The sequence below is a fragment of the Pipra filicauda genome, unplaced genomic scaffold (assembly GCF_003945595.2).
Source record: "Pipra filicauda isolate LSUMZ 115617 unplaced genomic scaffold, ASM394559v2 scaffold119_size3216105_pilon, whole genome shotgun sequence".
Taxonomy (NCBI): domain Eukaryota; kingdom Metazoa; phylum Chordata; class Aves; order Passeriformes; family Pipridae; genus Pipra; species Pipra filicauda.
In genome coordinates, this window is record NW_024103651.1 from 1,582,333 (window position 1) to 1,600,947 (window position 18,615).

At 38.8% G+C, this 18,615-nt stretch overlaps 1 protein-coding gene across 6 annotated transcripts in view; it reads left to right on the top strand.

Moving 5' to 3' along the window:
* The window catches only part of USP6NL (USP6 N-terminal like), a 116,437-nt gene that overhangs the window by 79,651 nt on the left and 18,171 nt on the right, over nucleotides 1-18,615 (top strand). For all 6 annotated transcript variants that reach the window (XM_039386235.1, XM_039386241.1, XM_039386242.1 and 3 more), the window contains 5 exons: nucleotides 5,191-5,298; nucleotides 7,511-7,620; nucleotides 10,335-10,383; nucleotides 12,026-12,146; nucleotides 16,556-16,650. In XM_039386235.1, coding sequence (XP_039242169.1) covers nucleotides 5,191-5,298; nucleotides 7,511-7,620; nucleotides 10,335-10,383; nucleotides 12,026-12,146; nucleotides 16,556-16,650 — 483 coding nt within the window. The remainder of the gene's footprint in view (nucleotides 1-5,190; nucleotides 5,299-7,510; nucleotides 7,621-10,334; nucleotides 10,384-12,025; nucleotides 12,147-16,555; nucleotides 16,651-18,615) is intronic.

Consider the following 18,615-nt stretch of genomic DNA (forward strand, 5'->3'; position numbering starts at 1 on the left):
GTCACTTCTTATGCAGAAAGTGTCACAGAGCAGCAAAGTTTGTGTTTCAGTGTGGTTTTCTCTAGCTTGTGCTTTTATTTCCTATTTGTATTCTACTGCTCAGTAGTCCAGGGTACAATCAACCACCCACAGATAGTAAATCCTTCCTGGCTTAGTATGATCATAACTTTCAGGAAAGATTAAATAAAACTGTTATATGTTGTATTCCCATTTGAGTATTTCCACCAAAGTATTTCTGTCTTTCCCTGTCTGCCTTCATCTGTCTGTGATTGAAGTTGCCTAAATTGAGAGGGAAAGGAAGAAGAGAAACAATCAGGGGAGCTGCCATTTCCAGCTGTTCTGGCATTCACACAGAGTGTAATAATCAAGTCTCCACTTCGTTTGGAGTCTGAACACAGAACCTTAATGAAGAACCCTCTTCGCATTCCTGGGATTTCTTGAATGAGGTGGAGCAACTCTTGTATTTGCAGTCTTTCTTCCTTTTATGCAACCCACTGAAGATGAAGAACCTCTAAAGGCAGCAGGCTTTATAAATATATTTTCTTTTCATTATAAATATACTTTCTTGTGAGACTTCAGATTTTAATTCCTATGCTTGTCATCACTGATTCTTTTTGAGCTGCTTGTGCAGCTCTTCCTGACACAGCTGAGAAAGTTTGATTTTTAAGAAAACCAGTTTTACATCTTTGAGGAGCAGTGATGACACTTCCACTCTTCAGGCTGGTGCTGTGTGACAGTGGCCTCATTTCTTGTCCAGGAACCTGTTGGGTTCATAAGCTGGAGAGATTGGGGCAGGGGAAGGAAGGGGAGGTTCTATGTTTTCCAGGTTTTCTTCATGGAGGCAACATTGAATGTTAGAAGTTATGGACTTCATTATTTGAGATGATAGCTAGTTTGGAGTATTTCAAATTTGAGAGGGTTTATTTCCTTTTGATTTGTAAGGATTTTAGTTAATTCTGTATATTCTGCAAGTTTACAAGTGTGATTTCTTTTTGCATTAGAAGAAACTCCTTTTGAATTCCCAAATGGTAGGGCCTCATCTAGTCTCCATTTGTCATATCCACTTCAGGATCAACAATATTAGTAATAATAGCAAGAGTTTATGATAATTGTACTTGGCTGAATATCATCTTAGATGTGATACAGAACTCGAACCTGTATTTTTTTGTATCCTGTGTTTATACAGTTACATGTATCAAGGATTACTTTCTTTTTTCTATGCCCTATGCTGATGGAAACATCCCAGATTCCATATCCCCATTCTTGGAATGATGCATGCTTTTATAGGTGTACATTTTTATCTGAACTCCAGGTTTATATACTTGTGTTTTGTTTGGAGCTAGTATCTTAAGAAGGCCTAATTTTAAAGAATTTGTTGAAGATTGACTCGTTATTTCATCTTCCCAGAAGCAAAAGAAAAGAAACAAGTTTCTGAATTTTCTACTTTCTATTTTAATCATTAATTCAGAGAGAGCAGAAGAGTAGATTAGGGTTCTGCAAGTCTATAGAGCCAATCAGTATTTCTCAACAGTTTTCAACCTTGTATTACATAAGGAAATAAAAGCCAGCAGAGGGCACTAGTATGGTGCTTATGGTAAAGAGATTGTTAGCTAATAATCAGTTTGCTCATTTATATTTTGGTGACTGAATGGTTATAAGAAGTGAATTCTGCTGTGAAGTGTGTGTGGGTTCCCCCCTCTCACTCCCCAGGATGTAGCACAGCAGTGCCATTTGCACAGAACTGCAGCATCAGAAAGGGTCACGGAAAGGTTGAGGCTGGAAGGGACCTCTGGAGGTTCCTGGTCCAGCCCCCTGCTCAAGCAGGTCCCCCACAGCAGCTGCCCAGGACCATGTCCTGATGGCTTTGGAGTGTCTCCAAGGAAGGAGACTCCACAACCTCCCTGGGTGGCCTGTGCCAGCACTTGGTCACCCTCACAGTGAAGAAGTGTTTCCTGATGTTCAGAGGGAATCCCCTGTGTTTGTTTGTGCCCATTGTCTCTGGTCCTGTCACTGGGCCCCACTGAACAGAGCCTGGCTCTGTCCTCTTTGCACCCTCCCTTAGGTATTTACACACACTGATGGGATCCCCTGAGCCTCCTGTTCCAGGCTGAACAGCCCCAGCTCTCTCAGCCTTTCCTCACAGCAGAGGTGATCAAGTCCCTTCATCTCTGTAGCCCTTTGCAATATGTCCATGTCTGCCCTGTACTGGTGAGCCCCAAACTGGACACAGTGCTCCAGGTGTGGCCTCACCACTGCTGAGTAGAGGGGACCTGCTGGCAATCACAGAGTCATAGAATGGTTTGGGTGGGAAGGGACCTTTAAGATCATCCCATTCCAACTCCCCTGCCATGCACAGGGACACCTTCCACTAGATCAGGTTACTGAGTAGAGGGAAAGGATCAACTCCCTTGACCTGCTGGGAATTCTTTTGTCTGACACTGCCCAGGATACCCTTAGTCATCTTTGCTTCCAGGGCACTGTGCTGGCTCCTGCTCAACTTGGTGTCCACCAAGACCCACAGGTCCTTTTCTGCTTCCCAGCTGGGTGACCCCCAGCACGTTCTGGTGCCTGGGGTTGTTCCTTCTCAGGTGCAGGACTTTGCACCTCTCCTTGTTGAACTCCAAGAGGTTCCTGTCAACCCCTTTCTCCAGCTTGCTGAGGTCACTCTGGGTAGCAGCACAACCCTCTGGTGTATCAGCCACTCAGGTTTTTGTTGTGTATGAAATGTTTCACAGTTGTTTCCATGTTATTGTCTGTGCAGTGGAGCCTATGCCATGAAAGGTTCTGTTCTTGAGTGACTTTTCTCTCTCCTATATCAGATAGACAGTGAAAGTCTTTGGTCTTGTGTTCTCTGAGTCTCTAGGCAGGATCTGGTAATGACTTGGGATGACTGAGAGCTTTTTCTCTGCCTCAATAAAAGAGTAGTTGGAATAGCAGAGTCAGCTGAAGACAGATCTAAAATGGTTTGTAAGAAGCTGTGACTGTTATTTGGGTTTATTCTGTCAGGTAGTGCAATAATTCAGAATTTACCTACTGAAAATGTTTGCTTTCCTCCTGGGGTTTTTTTGGCATATCTGTAGTAGGCTGCTGGACTCTCTGTCCTTTCCACTCTTTTTAAAGTTATATTTGCAAACTCACTTTTCAAACTTTTCTGTAAAAAGCACCTCCACAGTTCTCTCAGTTTTTACCTACTGCTGCAAGGGCTCTTGTAGTGTTTGGCTGTTTCAGTCCAGGCACCACAGAAGATGGGAAAACTGTAAATACCATAGACGCCTCTGAAACTGGTGGTTCTTCTCCTTCAGGTTTATCTCCCCAAAAAAACCCCTGGAACAACCCCACACCTTGGATGGTTTGAATTATTTTGATTCTATTTGAATAAGAAGCTGTTGTTACAAGGGCTTATTTCTGGCCTTTCATATCCACCTGATCTTCTCCCAAAACATTAATTTACAACAACAGTAATCCTGAGAATTTATTCTTCAGCCAGTTTTCTTCATTAATAAACTTTTGTTCTTGAAGACATTTGAAAGCAAGTTACAAAATTATAGTTAACTGACAAAAATGTTTGTTGTGAAGGTGCTCTGTTGCTGTACCATGGGGCTGAGGAATAAAACTACCTGTCAATGGGGACAAGATCACTGCTTTTTTTCTCGTTTGGCTTTCACAAGACTGAATTTTCTCCCACAGGCAGTTACCCCTGTGTCTGGGCTGACACACACTGAATTCTCAGTGTGACCTGAGCTCTGGGTATCCATCTACAGAGGAGCTGCTTTGTAGCTCTGTATGTTCTTTATCCTTACAGAAGAAACTGTACTGACATAGCTGTGCTCACAGTACAAGTGTTGCTGCTTTAGCATTCTTAGCATTAAAGCAGCAAAGTTTTCTTTATAAAGCACAACATTTTTTTTGTGGACAGCCTCCAGGATTGCTGTTGCCTCTTATACAAGTTTAAAAGTTTCATTTGAAAAGGAACAAGGGAAAAAAGTCATGACCTTACTTGTGCAAGACTTCTGGATTTTAAAATCCAGGCACAAATCCTTGCTGGCATTAAAGACACCTTTAAAGATCTGATATATCCCAAGCAGCAGGAGGTTTGCAAATTTACTGCAACGAGGGGTTCATTAATTTTCCAAAACTGGAGATGTGAAATACGTGAAAAGAAAAACGATCCTGTCTTTGAGGAGGACATTTCTTTTAAAATATTTCTTATGTTGCAAACATAACTTCTATAAAAATGTTTGAAGGAAGTGATAACTTTTTCAATTGCAATTTTTAAGGTCTAACTTTCATTGTAGGATAAATGCAAAGAATGAAGTTTTTGGAGAGCAGTTGTGTGTGTTTTATTCTCTTTTAAATCTAATTGTCTCCCTGTGTAACATTACAATGATGATAAAAACATAACTTCAGAAAGGTTCATTTTCTTTGTCAGAGTTCTCTTTTTTTATTTTCCTTTTCTTAGACATGTCTCCAGAAAGATAACATTTTTTTGGTGGTTTTTATATTGTTTTTGTGCAAATCCTTTAATGTGCATTTAGACATTTGTTATTGTCTAATAACAAATTAGTTTGTTATTGGTTTAGAAATATCATCTGAGATTTGCTAGCTTTAGAAATGGCAAATTCTGGTTTTTTTTTGTGATCTCACAGTTTGTTTTGTTGCATACATACATTTCAGCACACTGCTGCAGTCCTACAAGCATTCAAAAATCAATTCTGCTTTTGTTTTTTCTACTGTAATCTTTAAAGCTCTGTGATATTGCTGCTTGCTTTTCACCATTTCTGTTTATAGATTTTAATAATAGTGAGTTATTTGTGGCTTATCCGGAAATACTGTGTTGCTAAAAATTCGGGGGTTTTTTGGGTCTAAATTGGAAAATTTGCTTAGCAAAGGTGATACAATTTTGACAGACCTTCCTGCATGCAGAAGGTTTGTAAACATCACCTGCCCAGGTTTGGCCGTGTCCCCATTTTGTCCCTGTGCTTCTGGATTCTGTCAGGAGGTCCCAGATGGAATCACCAGACACCTTCAGTCCCTAAAAGACACTTGAACTCTGTCCCCCAGCAGGTCAGCCTTTTGCTGGGACAGTTGATGTAATTGCATTTTTCTCTTTACATTTTGTACCTCACTGTTCCTTTTGTTCAGAGCATTGTAGATTCTGCTGCATTCATATTTTCTTTTGCTTTTTTACAGTTTCATAGGAGAATTTATAAAGGGATCCCACTGCAGTTCAGAGGACAAGTCTGGTCTTTACTACTTGATGTCCCTAAAATGAAAGAAGAAATGAAAGACCTGTACAATGTGAGTTTGTAGAATTTCCACTTAATATTAATGAAAAAAATATCAAATACTGAAACTACAACCTTTATTAAGCTTCGTTGTTATGCAGCATTAAAAAATAAATTGAAAATTACATTGCACTCTACTGCTTATTTTAGCTAGGGAAAAAGCTATGTGTTGAAAAGCGCTTTTCCAGCCTATTTTTTGGTTCTGAAATTCATGGAATTAATTTAGTTTTCTTTCCATTTCTTTTCCCATTCTCAAAATGCAAAAACCCTTTTAAAATCAAAGCAAAATAAAGTAAGAAAAATCCCCTGTCAAGGTAAGAAGGCAAAACCCTTGGAAACTACAGCTCTTTGAAAATGTCTATTAAGGAAGTACCTTGTTAGCTGAATATCAGTAAAAGAAGTTTCAGTATTCTGGAAGGGATGGTGCCTTAATCTTGGAAAAGCCAGAACAAGCTGGCTGTCTTTGTGCCATCTCATGTCCAGGGGAAGCTTAGCTTTCCAAAGCACTGCCTGGTTACTTGGTTGTATTCCCAGAGGTGCAACTGGTGACAAGGGTGTTAACCCCACAAAATTCCACAGGCATAAATCCATCACTTAAGTGCATCTCTTACTTGGAATATAAGGAAAACAGCTGTTACTGCCCAGCCCTCCTCCTTACCCTGAGTAGCAGTTAAAGGAGACTCTAAATTACTGTGGTTATGTTCCTCTAAATTTTTCCCTGCTACCTCTTAGTTTCTCTGTGGGTGTGACTAAGCTGTTGGCCATCAGAGCTGGACCTCAGACCCCAGAGTGGAGAGGAAGGTTCATGTGCAGGCTCCTAAGTTGGGCAGAAGGGGAATTGAGTCCTTTAAAAGTCTGACTTTTCCTCTCTGCTAAAGGATTATAGGAGAACTTGCCTAACAGAAAGGCAGTTTAGTATTCTAGAGTGTTTCATTTTTCTCCCCACAGCAATCTGAATGTTCACTGCCTTTTAAAGGAATAATGTCCAGAGTTTCAAGGAAATGCATTGCTGGTTTGATTTTGACATTTTGTAATAGCACTTTTTTGGAACTGTGCTTAGGATCTGAGTAGATGAGAAATCTTATATGGTCATGAAAGATGGATGTTGACATTGATGTTATCTAAATTTTGGTGTCTGTGATCTTCCTCTTAAGTTATTTATTGCTCTTTAGTCTGACAGGTTGCTCTTTCTGACTTTTATGAGGTTTTTTAACTTCCTAAGTAAGACTAGTGGCAGATCCAAAAGGGATAAAACAGAGCTAATGCTAAATAATGTAGTTGTGGGGAAGAATGCTGAATAGAACTAGAAGTATTTAAAAATAGGTGAATTCATCTTCAGAAATGATTAATGCCATCTAATGATCAATGCAAAACAAAGAAATGTTTGTAGTTCAGATATAGAAGTAGAAAGAGTTTCTTCCATCATTATCCTGGGTTGTTTATTTGTGATAAGCTCATTTTGCTGCTCTCCATTTTCCCATTGAATTCAGGGTCTTGTAAACTCAACTTTTAGGAACAGAAGTGAGAATAAATGAATGAATGTCAAGAGAAAATTATCCTAAGTGCAGAAAATAAGGCGTCAATCTAACCTGTGCAGGCTTCCTAAGTATTCAATTACAAAAATGGATTTAATTATAAAACACTAAAGCAAGTGCTAAAGTAGACATATTCTACAGCTAAATTAGATTAGAACAGAAAGACAGGAAATTACTAGAGAAATGTCCATTATCTGTACTTAGATAATAACTGGCAGCTCTGTAGCTACGACTTCTGCTTAGAGAAAAAGGCAGGAAAAGTATGAAAACCATACTAAATCATTTGCTAAAAGTCCAGTCTGGAGCACTTGGATCTCAGGTTCTTGTTCCTGAGTAGTAAAATTAATTTTTTGTCTTTCTCCAGTGCTGTGCCTGCCTGAGAAATGGCAATAAGAAATTGGAAATGCTGAAACAGCTTTAAATATGGGTAGTGAATGATGTGTCAAAAAGAAGTGTGTTATGAGAATGGTCTTTTTACATCTCTGCTGTGTGACTGTGTCTGACTCTATAGAATTTGTGTATGTGTCTGCATATATTGGAAGTTAAAATTGGGATCTTGTGAGTTGCTATTCTGTATTGTTATAAATCACGTTAGCAAATACTTCAGTATGGGCGTACAGTCAGACAGGTTTCTGCTGTTTTAGAGCTCACAATTTTAGACTTAATCTCTGTTCTTTGCTGTTTTCCCAGAAATTGAAGTGGCAAGCACGAGGGTCTTCGTCTTTCATCAGACAGATTGACCTGGATGTGAATCGGACGTACCGGGATCACATCATGTTTCGGGACAGATACGGAGTGAAGTGAGTACATGGAAAGGGTTTGTTGGGCTTGTCTTAAAAACGCCTTCTGATCTGCCCTGAGCCTCCTCTTCCCGGGAAATGTGTGCTCCAAACTTTCAAAGCAGGGTTACTTGTGTGCAGTGATGTAAATAATTACTGGTACTAACACACAGCTAACTAGCTTTCCCTTACCACGAGGTGGTCAGTGGCCTTCCAAAGAAAACCATTTCTAAGCTGTTCTCATCTTATTTCGTATTAAAAAAACTGTCTCAGGTATTATAAATACAAATGCATGGGAATTCCAAGCTAATAAATGAATTAAGATTTATTACACAGTTGTTTCATTTAACTATTTCTTTGCAAAAATAACTTCTTGCATCTCTAATAACATTTATCTTCCCAGAGATTTTAACCTTCCTTTGGATTTTGTATTCCTCTTCTTCTATCTAACTCAGAACCAAATGAGGCAGTATTTTTATATGTGACCATTTAATTATTTACAAATGTAGGCCACAATGCTTTTGGATTTCTTCAACATGTTGGTTTGGTTTGGGTTTTTTTACTGCCTTTGGATGAGGAATATTAGGCAGCTGTCATCTTTAAAAATGCTTAATAGTGAAAAATATTGTGGTGATACAAATATCAGCATTGTTGCTGGCTTGCAGCATCAGCACCCTGCAGAGATGAAGAGAGTATCTTCTCCCTTCTGTCCCTGTATTAGGTTCAGTTTTTAATCTGCTTTTCTTGCCAAGGCAGATTCTATGGTAGTCTGCTATTTTCCAAAAGCAGCACTCAGAGCTGTGCACTGTAATGTGATAATAAATGAAACATTTTCTTATATTATTATTCTAGGTATTTTTGTGGAGAAACTCTAAATCAGGGGAGTTTCTGTGATGGCTGTAAGGAAGGAGCCCAGAGCAGAGATTCCCAGGCTGGGCTGTTCTGTGCAGCCCCTGTGGCTCAGATCCCTTTGTGCAGGGCCGTGTGTGCAGGGCCGTGTGTGCAGGGCCGTGTGTGCAGGGCCGTGTGTGCAGGGCCGTGTGTGCAGGGCCGTGTGTTCCTCGCTGCTGTGCCTCGCTCTGCGGGACTGCCACGGTGCCATCCCACACTGCCTGTGCTCTCTGGGCCTCACTGCATTCCCACACACGCTTTTCCATGTCAGCAGGAACTCGTTGCTCCATCAGTTTGGGGTTAACACAAGCAGAGCCAGCTCCAGTCCCTGTGGCTGTGCTGTAAGCATGCCCTCAGAGTCCACAGGAAAGCCTTTGGCTGCCTGAAGCAATTTCACACTTGGAATAGATCTTGGAATTACTGTACATATATTATACATTTCCAGCGATGCCTCGATGAAAAATTCAGAAATCATTTCACATAGCACTGAAATAAAGTCCCCTGGGTATGTCAATAGCTTGTTTGACTTTTAAGTAGACTGTGTATCTTTGAAGGTTCGTTCTTTTACAGGTCTTTAGTGGTCTCATCTAGTGTAAATAGTACTAAAATTGCCATTATTTTATGTATGTTACTGTGAATGAAATTGAGCTCTTAGGTTAGGTTTCAAATGGTCAGCTGAGGATACAAGAGGTTCCTGTGTACATTTGGGACCTGTTAATTTGTCCTTGTAAAATAAAACTTGGGCTTAATATCTAGGACTTCAGGTTAAACTTTTCTTTGGTTCCTGAAGAATTGCCCTCTTCAGAATTCAAGTTTAGCCAACAAAAATGCCATAATGTAAAAGGTTTTGGTAAGTTTTTCCAGGTGTACATCCTCTTCCCAGTATAAAATAAGCACCTTTATACTTTCTTTTTTTTTTTGCCTACTAATATCTGTTTCCATACATTGATTAGTGTCAGGGAAGAAATTTCACTGGACAGGAAAAGGACAATATGCAAAACTCAGCAGTTATATTTTAGCAGTTTTACTTGCAGATGAAAGTAGGCATTCAGGTGTCCAAATTCTCCTGAACAAACCACAGAAAGTGCGTGTCAGTTTAAAAATTCGTTATGAGAGCCCTCCACCATTACTTTGGTGGCCCAGCTGAGAAGAGCAGGGTTCTGTTGGTTGGTTTCTTGGTTTCTCTCTTGTTACCTTCACAAGTTAGACAGTTTTACAGAAAGCAAAAGACTTTTACAAAGCTTTTTTCAAGTCTAACCCTGAAGTACTCGGAGATCAGCACACTCAGAGGACTGAGCACAGGATGCCAAGTCAGAGTTAATATTGCTTTTCTCCAGTTTGACAGTAGCAGCCACCAGAGCAGACTTTAATTTGGGTGCCAAGATTAAGACACCTTTGTGGCTGCTTTGTGCATTTCACATCTCCACTTCTACATATCAGTTTGGAATCAGTAACAGCTGTTAGTGTTCTGCAAGCACAGAAACAGGTCTGGAGGGTTTAAATTTTGGCATCCAGAATAAATCAGTGTTTGAAATGTAGCTCCTCCTGTGTTTCACTTTACCTGTCGGTAAAAATGATGATCTGACACCGTTGCCTTCTCAAAATTCTGTAGGTATTTTTTGAAACCTTTGAACATGTAAAGCATCATAAAGGTGCTAATTACAAAGTTAGCTTGAAATCAGAAGTGCTTATCATTGTGAAGTGTGGTTTATCCTGTTCTTTAGTGCTGGACAAGTTGAACTGGGGAAACACATTTCCGAAATACAGTTCGCTACTTCTAGGTTTTTCTGTTTTTACAAAAGACAATATTATAGTATTTTCCTTTTCTGCTCTTATTTCTCCAGGCAACAATCTTTGTTCCATGTTTTAGCTGCATATTCCATGTATAATACGGTAAGTTGTGTCCCTTCACACAAATCTGATTTCTCTGAATGTAAGATAATAACTTGCATCTCTATCTTCTTTCTCCCTAAAAAAAAAAAAAAAATAGCAAACATTTCAGAGGCCTTTGGAAGTGTACAGAAATGGATTATTTGCTTGTTGACATGTTTTGAGCTGAAGTTAAAGTAAAGCATCTTGATTATGAGTATCTGATTGGACAGACTGCACTGTGCCCACAGTTTGGCTGAAGCTCAGTATTGTGTCCAATAAGAGTAATGAATTTGTGCTGTGCTGGAGTATTATGCACTGATATTTCCCCCCATTGCATTATCTGCCTCCCATGATAGGGAGGAAAATACTGGAAAAAGATGCATGTTGGAGTTAACAGGCATATTTCATAACCTGAAAGGTTCTAGAAAATGGAAAATGTCTTTAAAGGTTGCATCTTCTTTACGTAAACCCTTGGTCTTGGCTGCAGTCCTGGATGGGGATTTATTAGAGTGGGGTTTCTAGACTGTATCATAAGGGTTAAGAACTTATGTCTTTTGGCTGTATGCTAAAAATAGAAACCGAAATGCTGTTGTGTCCACATTTAACTGGGCTTTTAATGTAATATCCCCTCATTCCTTGGGCCCATTTTGAGCATTTCCATACATCTTCCATTTTATATTTATCAGCAACTCCCTAGCATTCAGTGTGAAAATACAGAAGTTCAAAAGAAGAAAGTAAAATTAAGCAGTTACTCAAATTAAATACCAGTTTGTTTGATTTGTTTGCAAAGTTCCAAGAAATGTAACCTTTCTGTCTGGCCTTTATATACTTCCTATAAAACATTGGACTAGTATTTTCAAGTTGCATGAAAAATATTGTTTAAAATCAACCATCAAAGTGTAATGATGAGAATACTGCAGTGAAGTCTTTATTTTACACTTATGTTGTTGCAACAGTGCAGCAGTTTTTATGCTTTCCTTTTATCTCTAGAGCAAAAGTTCTGCTAAGAACTTGTAAACTCAAAAAAAACTTATTCAACAATTAAGTCATTATCCTTACAAATATTTTATTGGTGGGGTTATCTGAGCAGCTGAATGATGGTGACAGTTGGTTCCTGCCATAAAAGTCAAAACTAATAGTAGAGGAAATACTCGAGTTCAGTTTTGGAACAATAAAATTTTTCTTTGGGTTTGTTACAGTTGCTGGTTATTGGGCTGCTAAACTTCAGCAGGTTTATAGCTACAGGTCACTCTCGACAGATCCTGTGCTTATCAGTAGTGCTCTGACTGTAAACCTAAACAAAACCAGATCCTCTCCTCCCCCTCAAAAAAACCAAATTACAACTAAATGGTAACATCTCCATTCAGAGAGTAAGATGATACAGTTACTTGAAAATATTAGTGCTGACAAGGATTTTGTGCATCAGTAGTGAGTTCTAATGAACAATCAGTACTTCCAGGTTACTTTTCAGCTGGAGGGTTGTGCATCATTCCTTCTCTCTATCAATATTTTGAATGTTTAAATATAAAGTGTGTTTGGTGGTGTTATAATTAGGGAACCTCTGCCATCAGGACAGGCATCTCCACTAAGGGAAAAGATAAGAGCTCATGGTTACGAGGCTTTTGTTCCCAGCAGTTTAATATTTTCACTGTCTGATTCTCAGGAAGTTGGATACTGTCAGGGGATGAGCCAGATCACAGCTTTACTCCTCATGTACATGAATGAAGAAGATGCCTTCTGGGCCTTGGTGAAGCTCCTCTCTGGCCCAAAGCACGCTATGCACGGTATGGGTCCATGTCATTCAGTATATTTGGGTTTCAACCTGTCCTTTCAAGCTGTAAATTATTCAGAAACTGAACTAAGCTGCTCTGTCTGATTGGTAAAAGTAAGACAAAATGGGAGCTTTATACTTGGGAGGGGTATTGGATGTTACTGGAGCTCTCACCCACAAGGGTAGGTAATTGTTTTTATATGTGATATCTTTCAAGTAATTCTAATGAAAATCAGATGGTTTCCTCTTCTCTTAGTCTCTCAGGGAATGTAACCAATTGAAGGCTGGTTATGCAGACATCTATGTGGTAATAAAATAGTAGTGGAAACCTAATACAGAATGTGTTAAATAATATTGCAGCTGTGCTATCACTTGGCAGGACAGGAATCGACAGTAAAAAATGGACTTGTGTCTAGGCATGAACTTCGGGTTTCTCAGTTTTATCTCTTCCTGACACAGAAATTCCTGCTCTTGTGCTATTGTTACTCTTAGGTTATCAGTAGTTCTCTCTTTCCTGCCAGATTTAGTGTGATCTATGCGTGTTCCAGGGCTATTGGTATGGGACAAGTCCAGGAATTCCAGCATCTTTGTGATGTTACTGATGTGGTGATTCAGAATAGCTGTAGTTCTTGGAAGCCTGAAAAAGTAAATGTTGTTTAGAACTTGGGCTTTTTAGCAGATTTCCAACAACCTCCAGCTCCTTTTCCCTGCTCAAGACTTTCTCGTACTGTGATACCTTCCTCAGCTTTTCAGTGTCCCTGGGTGTTCTCCACCCCCAAGACAAAGGGCTAGTTTGTTATTTTGCTGCTTATACTTCTGCAAAACTATCACTTTTGGGGGGAGAGAAAAGTGTGATCTGATGTGAGGATCAAGTGTCAAAGACTTCTTGAAGCTTTACACAGTAGTAACAGACTAAGAGCATCTTACGAAAAATCTATAGATTTAATAATAATCAGAACCTGTGCAACTGCAACTGTGTAGGATTTTGAGCTCTTCAAAGCTCGTAGGAAATTCTGGGTGTTTTGGGAAGTAAGTCAGAAGCAGCTCCTTATATACCAAATCACATGCATGATGAACAAGAGGGTGAACACAGGAATGACGTGTTGCAGACCTCCCTCTCTCCCCTCATTCCTGTCACATACCTGTCAAGTGATGGGAGAGGGAAGGAGGGAGCTTTGAGTAGCCCAAGGCTTGATGAGTTCCTCCTCCACAGGGCACATGAACCATCATGCCACAGGTTTATACCCACTGAAACTGTCCTGGCAACATCTGTTAGGGAAGGTTGCATTTATAGTTATGCTGACAAAACCTTGATTATAACTCAGATGTTACCAACCATAAGGTTCTGCTTTCAGCAGGTTGGACCAGGTAATCTCCAGAAGTCCTGTGCAACCCAGATTTCCTATGATTCTTTGAATATTTATGTTTTAAATGAGTTTTTGTCACTGTGCATCTGTAAATATTACTGTAGATTCTGGAAGGGAAACTTTAGAACTGACTTGACTGCTATCATATAACTTTGCCCTTTTTCTGCATTCTTAGGGGAAAGTAGCTTAAAGCACTGTTTGCCAACTCTTTAAAGCCAAAATAATTTCAATTCTAAATTGCCAATATCCATGAAGAAAAACTTTTATAGTTACACTTGATGCTACTGACCATGAAATGGTTCTCTGAAATGGGCATCCCCCAGTGGAAATTATGGTAGGGGGCTGAGTAATTCAATTAGAATCATATTGACAAGAGTAGGGTGGTGAAAAGTTCTTGTTTTTCTCTTCTACCTGTGATCTGGAAACGTAGAATACTTTCTGGGTGCAACCCATTAGCTAGACTTATTTCTAGCATAGCCCCACTTGAAATCAAGAGATGAATTTGACCTCTGTAATGTTTTATATTGTATGGATAATGTGAAGTCTCTAAATGATAAAATACAGATATCTGACCCTGAAAATGATCTACTTTTTTGGAAGCTCTTTCCATTGATCTTTCTGTAGTCTTAAAAATTCAAGATAATGAGTTGGTGTATATAAATTTAAAAAAGCAACCTTCCATGGAAAAAGCACCTTTGAATGTTATTGCAGACGGTGAATTAGCTTTGAAGGAGTCACTGTTTGCAGTAAGAAAATACCAAATGCCTTGCCTATGTTAGTAGAAATTCCTAATGTGCAGCCCAGCATTTAAGTATGATACAAATGCAAATTCTGTCATTTGTATCTATGAAATACTAAACCTGTGTGAACCTGAGATAGTAAATTTTGGGTCTTAGTGGCCGTGCACTGAATTCTGTAACCGATAACTAGAGTTTGCTTTTTGGTTTGGGACTTCTTTAGTGATTCCTTTGTTCTCTTTTTTCTGAAGGGACATGTGTTCTTCCAGTTTCCATACTGCTTAAAAGGTCTTGGAGTTTTCTTTTGGTAGACTTTTTCATCCTAAGAATGTGGAATTGCTGCACTAGCTCTATTTAACCTGGTGTTCTGTCTGTGACAGCGACCAGCAACAGATGCTCAGTGAAGTGTCTGAAAAAAAAGGCAACCAAAGATCAACACCTCCACCTCCTGGAAAACGTTCTGAAGGAACTTCTTGAGATGAAAATTTGTTTTGCCTGTAATATGGATTGTTCTTCCATTTGTGTTTTGGCTCTGCCACGTGACGGTTTCTCCTCTGGATTTGTCATAGAGAAGACGGTGAATGTTTGACCAGCTCCCTGCTGGCACTTGGTTTGTCACTGCTCTTGGCACAGAAGTGGTTGTATACCTTGACTTCTGTGGCTTCTTGCCTTTTCCAGACTTCCCAATACTCCCTCAGGGTGGCCAGGACTTGACTGATTGTTCACAGTGTGGACACATGGCACGTGTCATCAGGTCCCAGCACAAACTCCTGCACAACTTCATGGGTGAAGCCTTTTTGTCTTTTTTGTTTTGCTGTCTTTCAACCAATTGTATTGGCTGCTTCTGGAGGTGGGCTGGAGAGATCAAGCTACTTTGCTGATAGAACCCATTAAGTACCTTTGCAAAGTTAAATAGGCAGTAGCCACTGCTCTCTGTGCCTGCATGCTCACTGATTTCTTCATGGGAGCCCAGTGGATTTAAGAGACGTGACCTCTCTTTGTAGAAACCATGTTGATTATTCTCTGCATTACATCCATCTGGGCAACCACTTGCCCCAACTTATCTTATTATGGTTTCTATCAGTCTTTTCTTGGAATAGTGATGTGAGTATTGCACAGATACTGGACTGAAAAGCAGTTTAAGAAAAGCTGATGTCATTTCAGCCCTTCTCAGACTCATGGCAAGAGGTTTCATAGAATCCACGTTTCGGGTGGTTCATCTGTGAGTTCTTTTTGAGCTGTTTAGGGTTTAGCAGGAACCTCTCCCCCATGTCTTCCATGCAGAAATTTAACTTGCTTTTAGTATTGACTTCATCTTCTCTGAGCACTTCTAAAAATGTTCACAGACCTACAAACTCTGTCAGACTTTCTGTTTCCAAGTGTTTGAAAATAGGTCCATTAGTATTTTTAATGTCTTTCGTGAGTTGTTTTTTTGGTGGGGCAGGCTTGCTTTTTCACATTTTTATACTGTGAGGGTTTGATCATCTCTGTTTTTCTGATCTGAACACACCTTCAACTTTTTGAAGGATCTTTTGTGGATGGTTTCTTTTCCTGCTGTGTAGCTGTGCTAGCTTTCCTTTACATTTTTTTGCCTATTATTATGTGTTTGCTCTGAGCCCGGTTTTTAACTCCACTGATAACTCAATGGAAAGGGGATCTTAGTGCTCTCCTTTTCCAGTATATGATCTCTAAAACTACTAAAGATTTTTATATGCCCTCTGTCTCGGTTGTGTGAGCTCACAGTCTTTACTTATAGTATATAATCATGATATTTGTCTTGGTAGAATATCCCTCTTGTCTTTTTTTATGGTGTCTTCTTCAGTGCAGACAGTCCTAGTAACTGCCTGTGCTGTTTGCCCTTCTATCATGAATTTTCTGGGCAATAATTCCAATTTGTCTTTTTGCTTTTAAAATTTTTATTTTGTGTATTGTGGTTCTTTTTTTGTGGAGTTTGGCTTGGTGTTTGGTTTGGTTTTTTTGTTTGTTTGTTTGGTTTTGGATTTGTTTTTTTTTTAGAATAATTATAAATGTTTTCCACATGATCTTATACTGGGTAGACTAATGTATGACTGATGGATCTGCTGTCATTTGTCATTCTAATCTAATAATAGTCACTGAGGGGGAATGTATTGATGCTTAACTGTAGTTATTTAGGCAGAAGTATGTGCACATCTGTACATAGACATCATAATATTGTTATGAATATCTGTTTAGATCCAATGGTCTTATAGAAGGGTAATATTCTTGGAGCCTCAATGCCTCTGTAATGTGATTTTTGTACCAAATACACCTTTTAAAGGGTCAATTTCTTTTCTTAGGTTTTTTTATTGAAGGTTTTCCAAAACTGTTGAGGTTTCAAGAACATCATGACAAAATACTGAAGAAATTTTTGTCCAAGCTTAAGCAGCACTTGGTGAGTATTTATATTGCAACACAAACAATGCTGGTTTACAGCTTCCTACCTTGTTTCAGTTCAGGTGAACCCACTAGGTTGAGAATACTCAAACCTCAGAAAAGAAATGCAAAGCTGTAAGAGGCAGAAGTGCTGTTGTTTTCATTAGAGACAAAGTTGTGGTGCCCCTCAGCAGAGTTGTGATAAAATTGGATCACGAGAGTAAGTAAAGTGGGTGCCTGTCTCACTTTGGACTCTGAGTTAAGGACAATATGTGGTTGTTCTGCTTGACCTTGTGCAAACTGCTGATGGTAAAACATTTTATCAAGGGTTTTTTATATGTAGAGCTTTGTGGTTCACAGAGGTGACTTTATGACCAGCCAGTTTTAATCTCTGTTTAAAAAATAACCTTTATAAGAGGAGTTAATGGTCCTTTTAAAATTTGCACATACTCATGAACCTAAATTTAGAGTTTTTTCTCTTCTAATGCTCTTAAGTAGGAAATAATATGCTGTTTTTTGGCTGTATTTATTCTAAGAAATATATAATTTTTCTAATGGGAGAAGAATGCCCTTCCAGTAGTCATCAAGAATTTCCTTGTACAGTACATTGGTACTGCCAGAATCCATCTGCAGGTCTTAAAAGGTAATGTAAGAGATGCTCACTTGCAGCAACATCATCTGAGAGTGATGGCTGCTTACAAGCACTACCTTCTCAGGACTGTATTGTTTTCTGCTTAGTGTGTTTCCCTCCCTAGAAAAAGAAAAAAAAGACAATTTGGGAGCAAACTAGCACCTTGGCAATGGTGAATTGCATCTCATGTGTGCTTGTTGTATTACAAAATAGAATTTAATGTCTTTTTTAATTTATTCTTTTTAACAGTGTGCTGTAAGAACTGCTCATAACAGGCAGTTAGGCAGATCTGATTAAAAAAACCCCACTCTTCTGTTAAAAGGTCAAGTCAGAATTAGTCATGCAAGATTATCTTTTCACATTTTCAAAACCAGTTTTGTAACTAATTTGACTCTGAAATTAAAATTGTAGGTTTAATTTTTACAGTACGTGCAAGATGATGATTTTGCTTAGAAATATGGTGTTATTCTCATTTTTGAGGTTGTCACATTTCAGAAAGAAAATATAGAATAATCCCAAGAAGACAGTAAATGGTAAAAGGCCGTTATACTTTCTAAAAATTCCAAAATCATAATACATGATTGAGATGATAGAACTTGAGGCTGGCACATTATTAAATTTTATATTATTGTTTATACACCTGTTATTACTGCAGCTAATAATCAAGAGCTTTTTTTTCCCTGTCATCTGTCCCTGTATCACATCTCCCCCCTCTGCCTTGGGTCACTTGAAAAAAGAAAGTTTCAGACAAGTGCAGAAACTGCTTTTAGTAACTGAAAGAGCTAATTAAATTAAAATGCTTCCATAGCTCTCTTCTGAGGGAATTCTTGCCCATTTGTTTAGAGGGATGCAGAAAACATTCACTCTCCCTATTTATTACATTTTTTCTTTTAAGTTTCAATTCAGAAATTAGTCCTATTTTTGTATGAATCAGTTTTGGGGGCACTGAATTTAATAGCAATTTGGTTTTTTTATCAGAGAAAGCCACGGACCATTATATCTTATATTTCAGTAGGCTGATGGCCATTCTTACAGGTTAGAAAACTAAGGTTGTTTTGGTTCTGTTTGCTTTTTTCAGGACTCTCAACATGAAAATCTCATTATTGCAGTTATATGAAGGATTGTTTTTCTCATCTCTTACTGTGAATGTGTCACTAAAATGAGCCCATGTTAACTTGCTGAAAGACAAAAGTAAAGCCTGCAGATAAACCAGAGGAGTTGGTCCGTTGCTTATTCAGTGTTTTATAACTGAAATTTTTGGAAAAGCTGAATCTGGCAAGCCTGGAATATGATATTACCCACAGTTAAAATTCAGGATTTCTTAACTTTTCATCTTTTCCTCTAACTATGCTA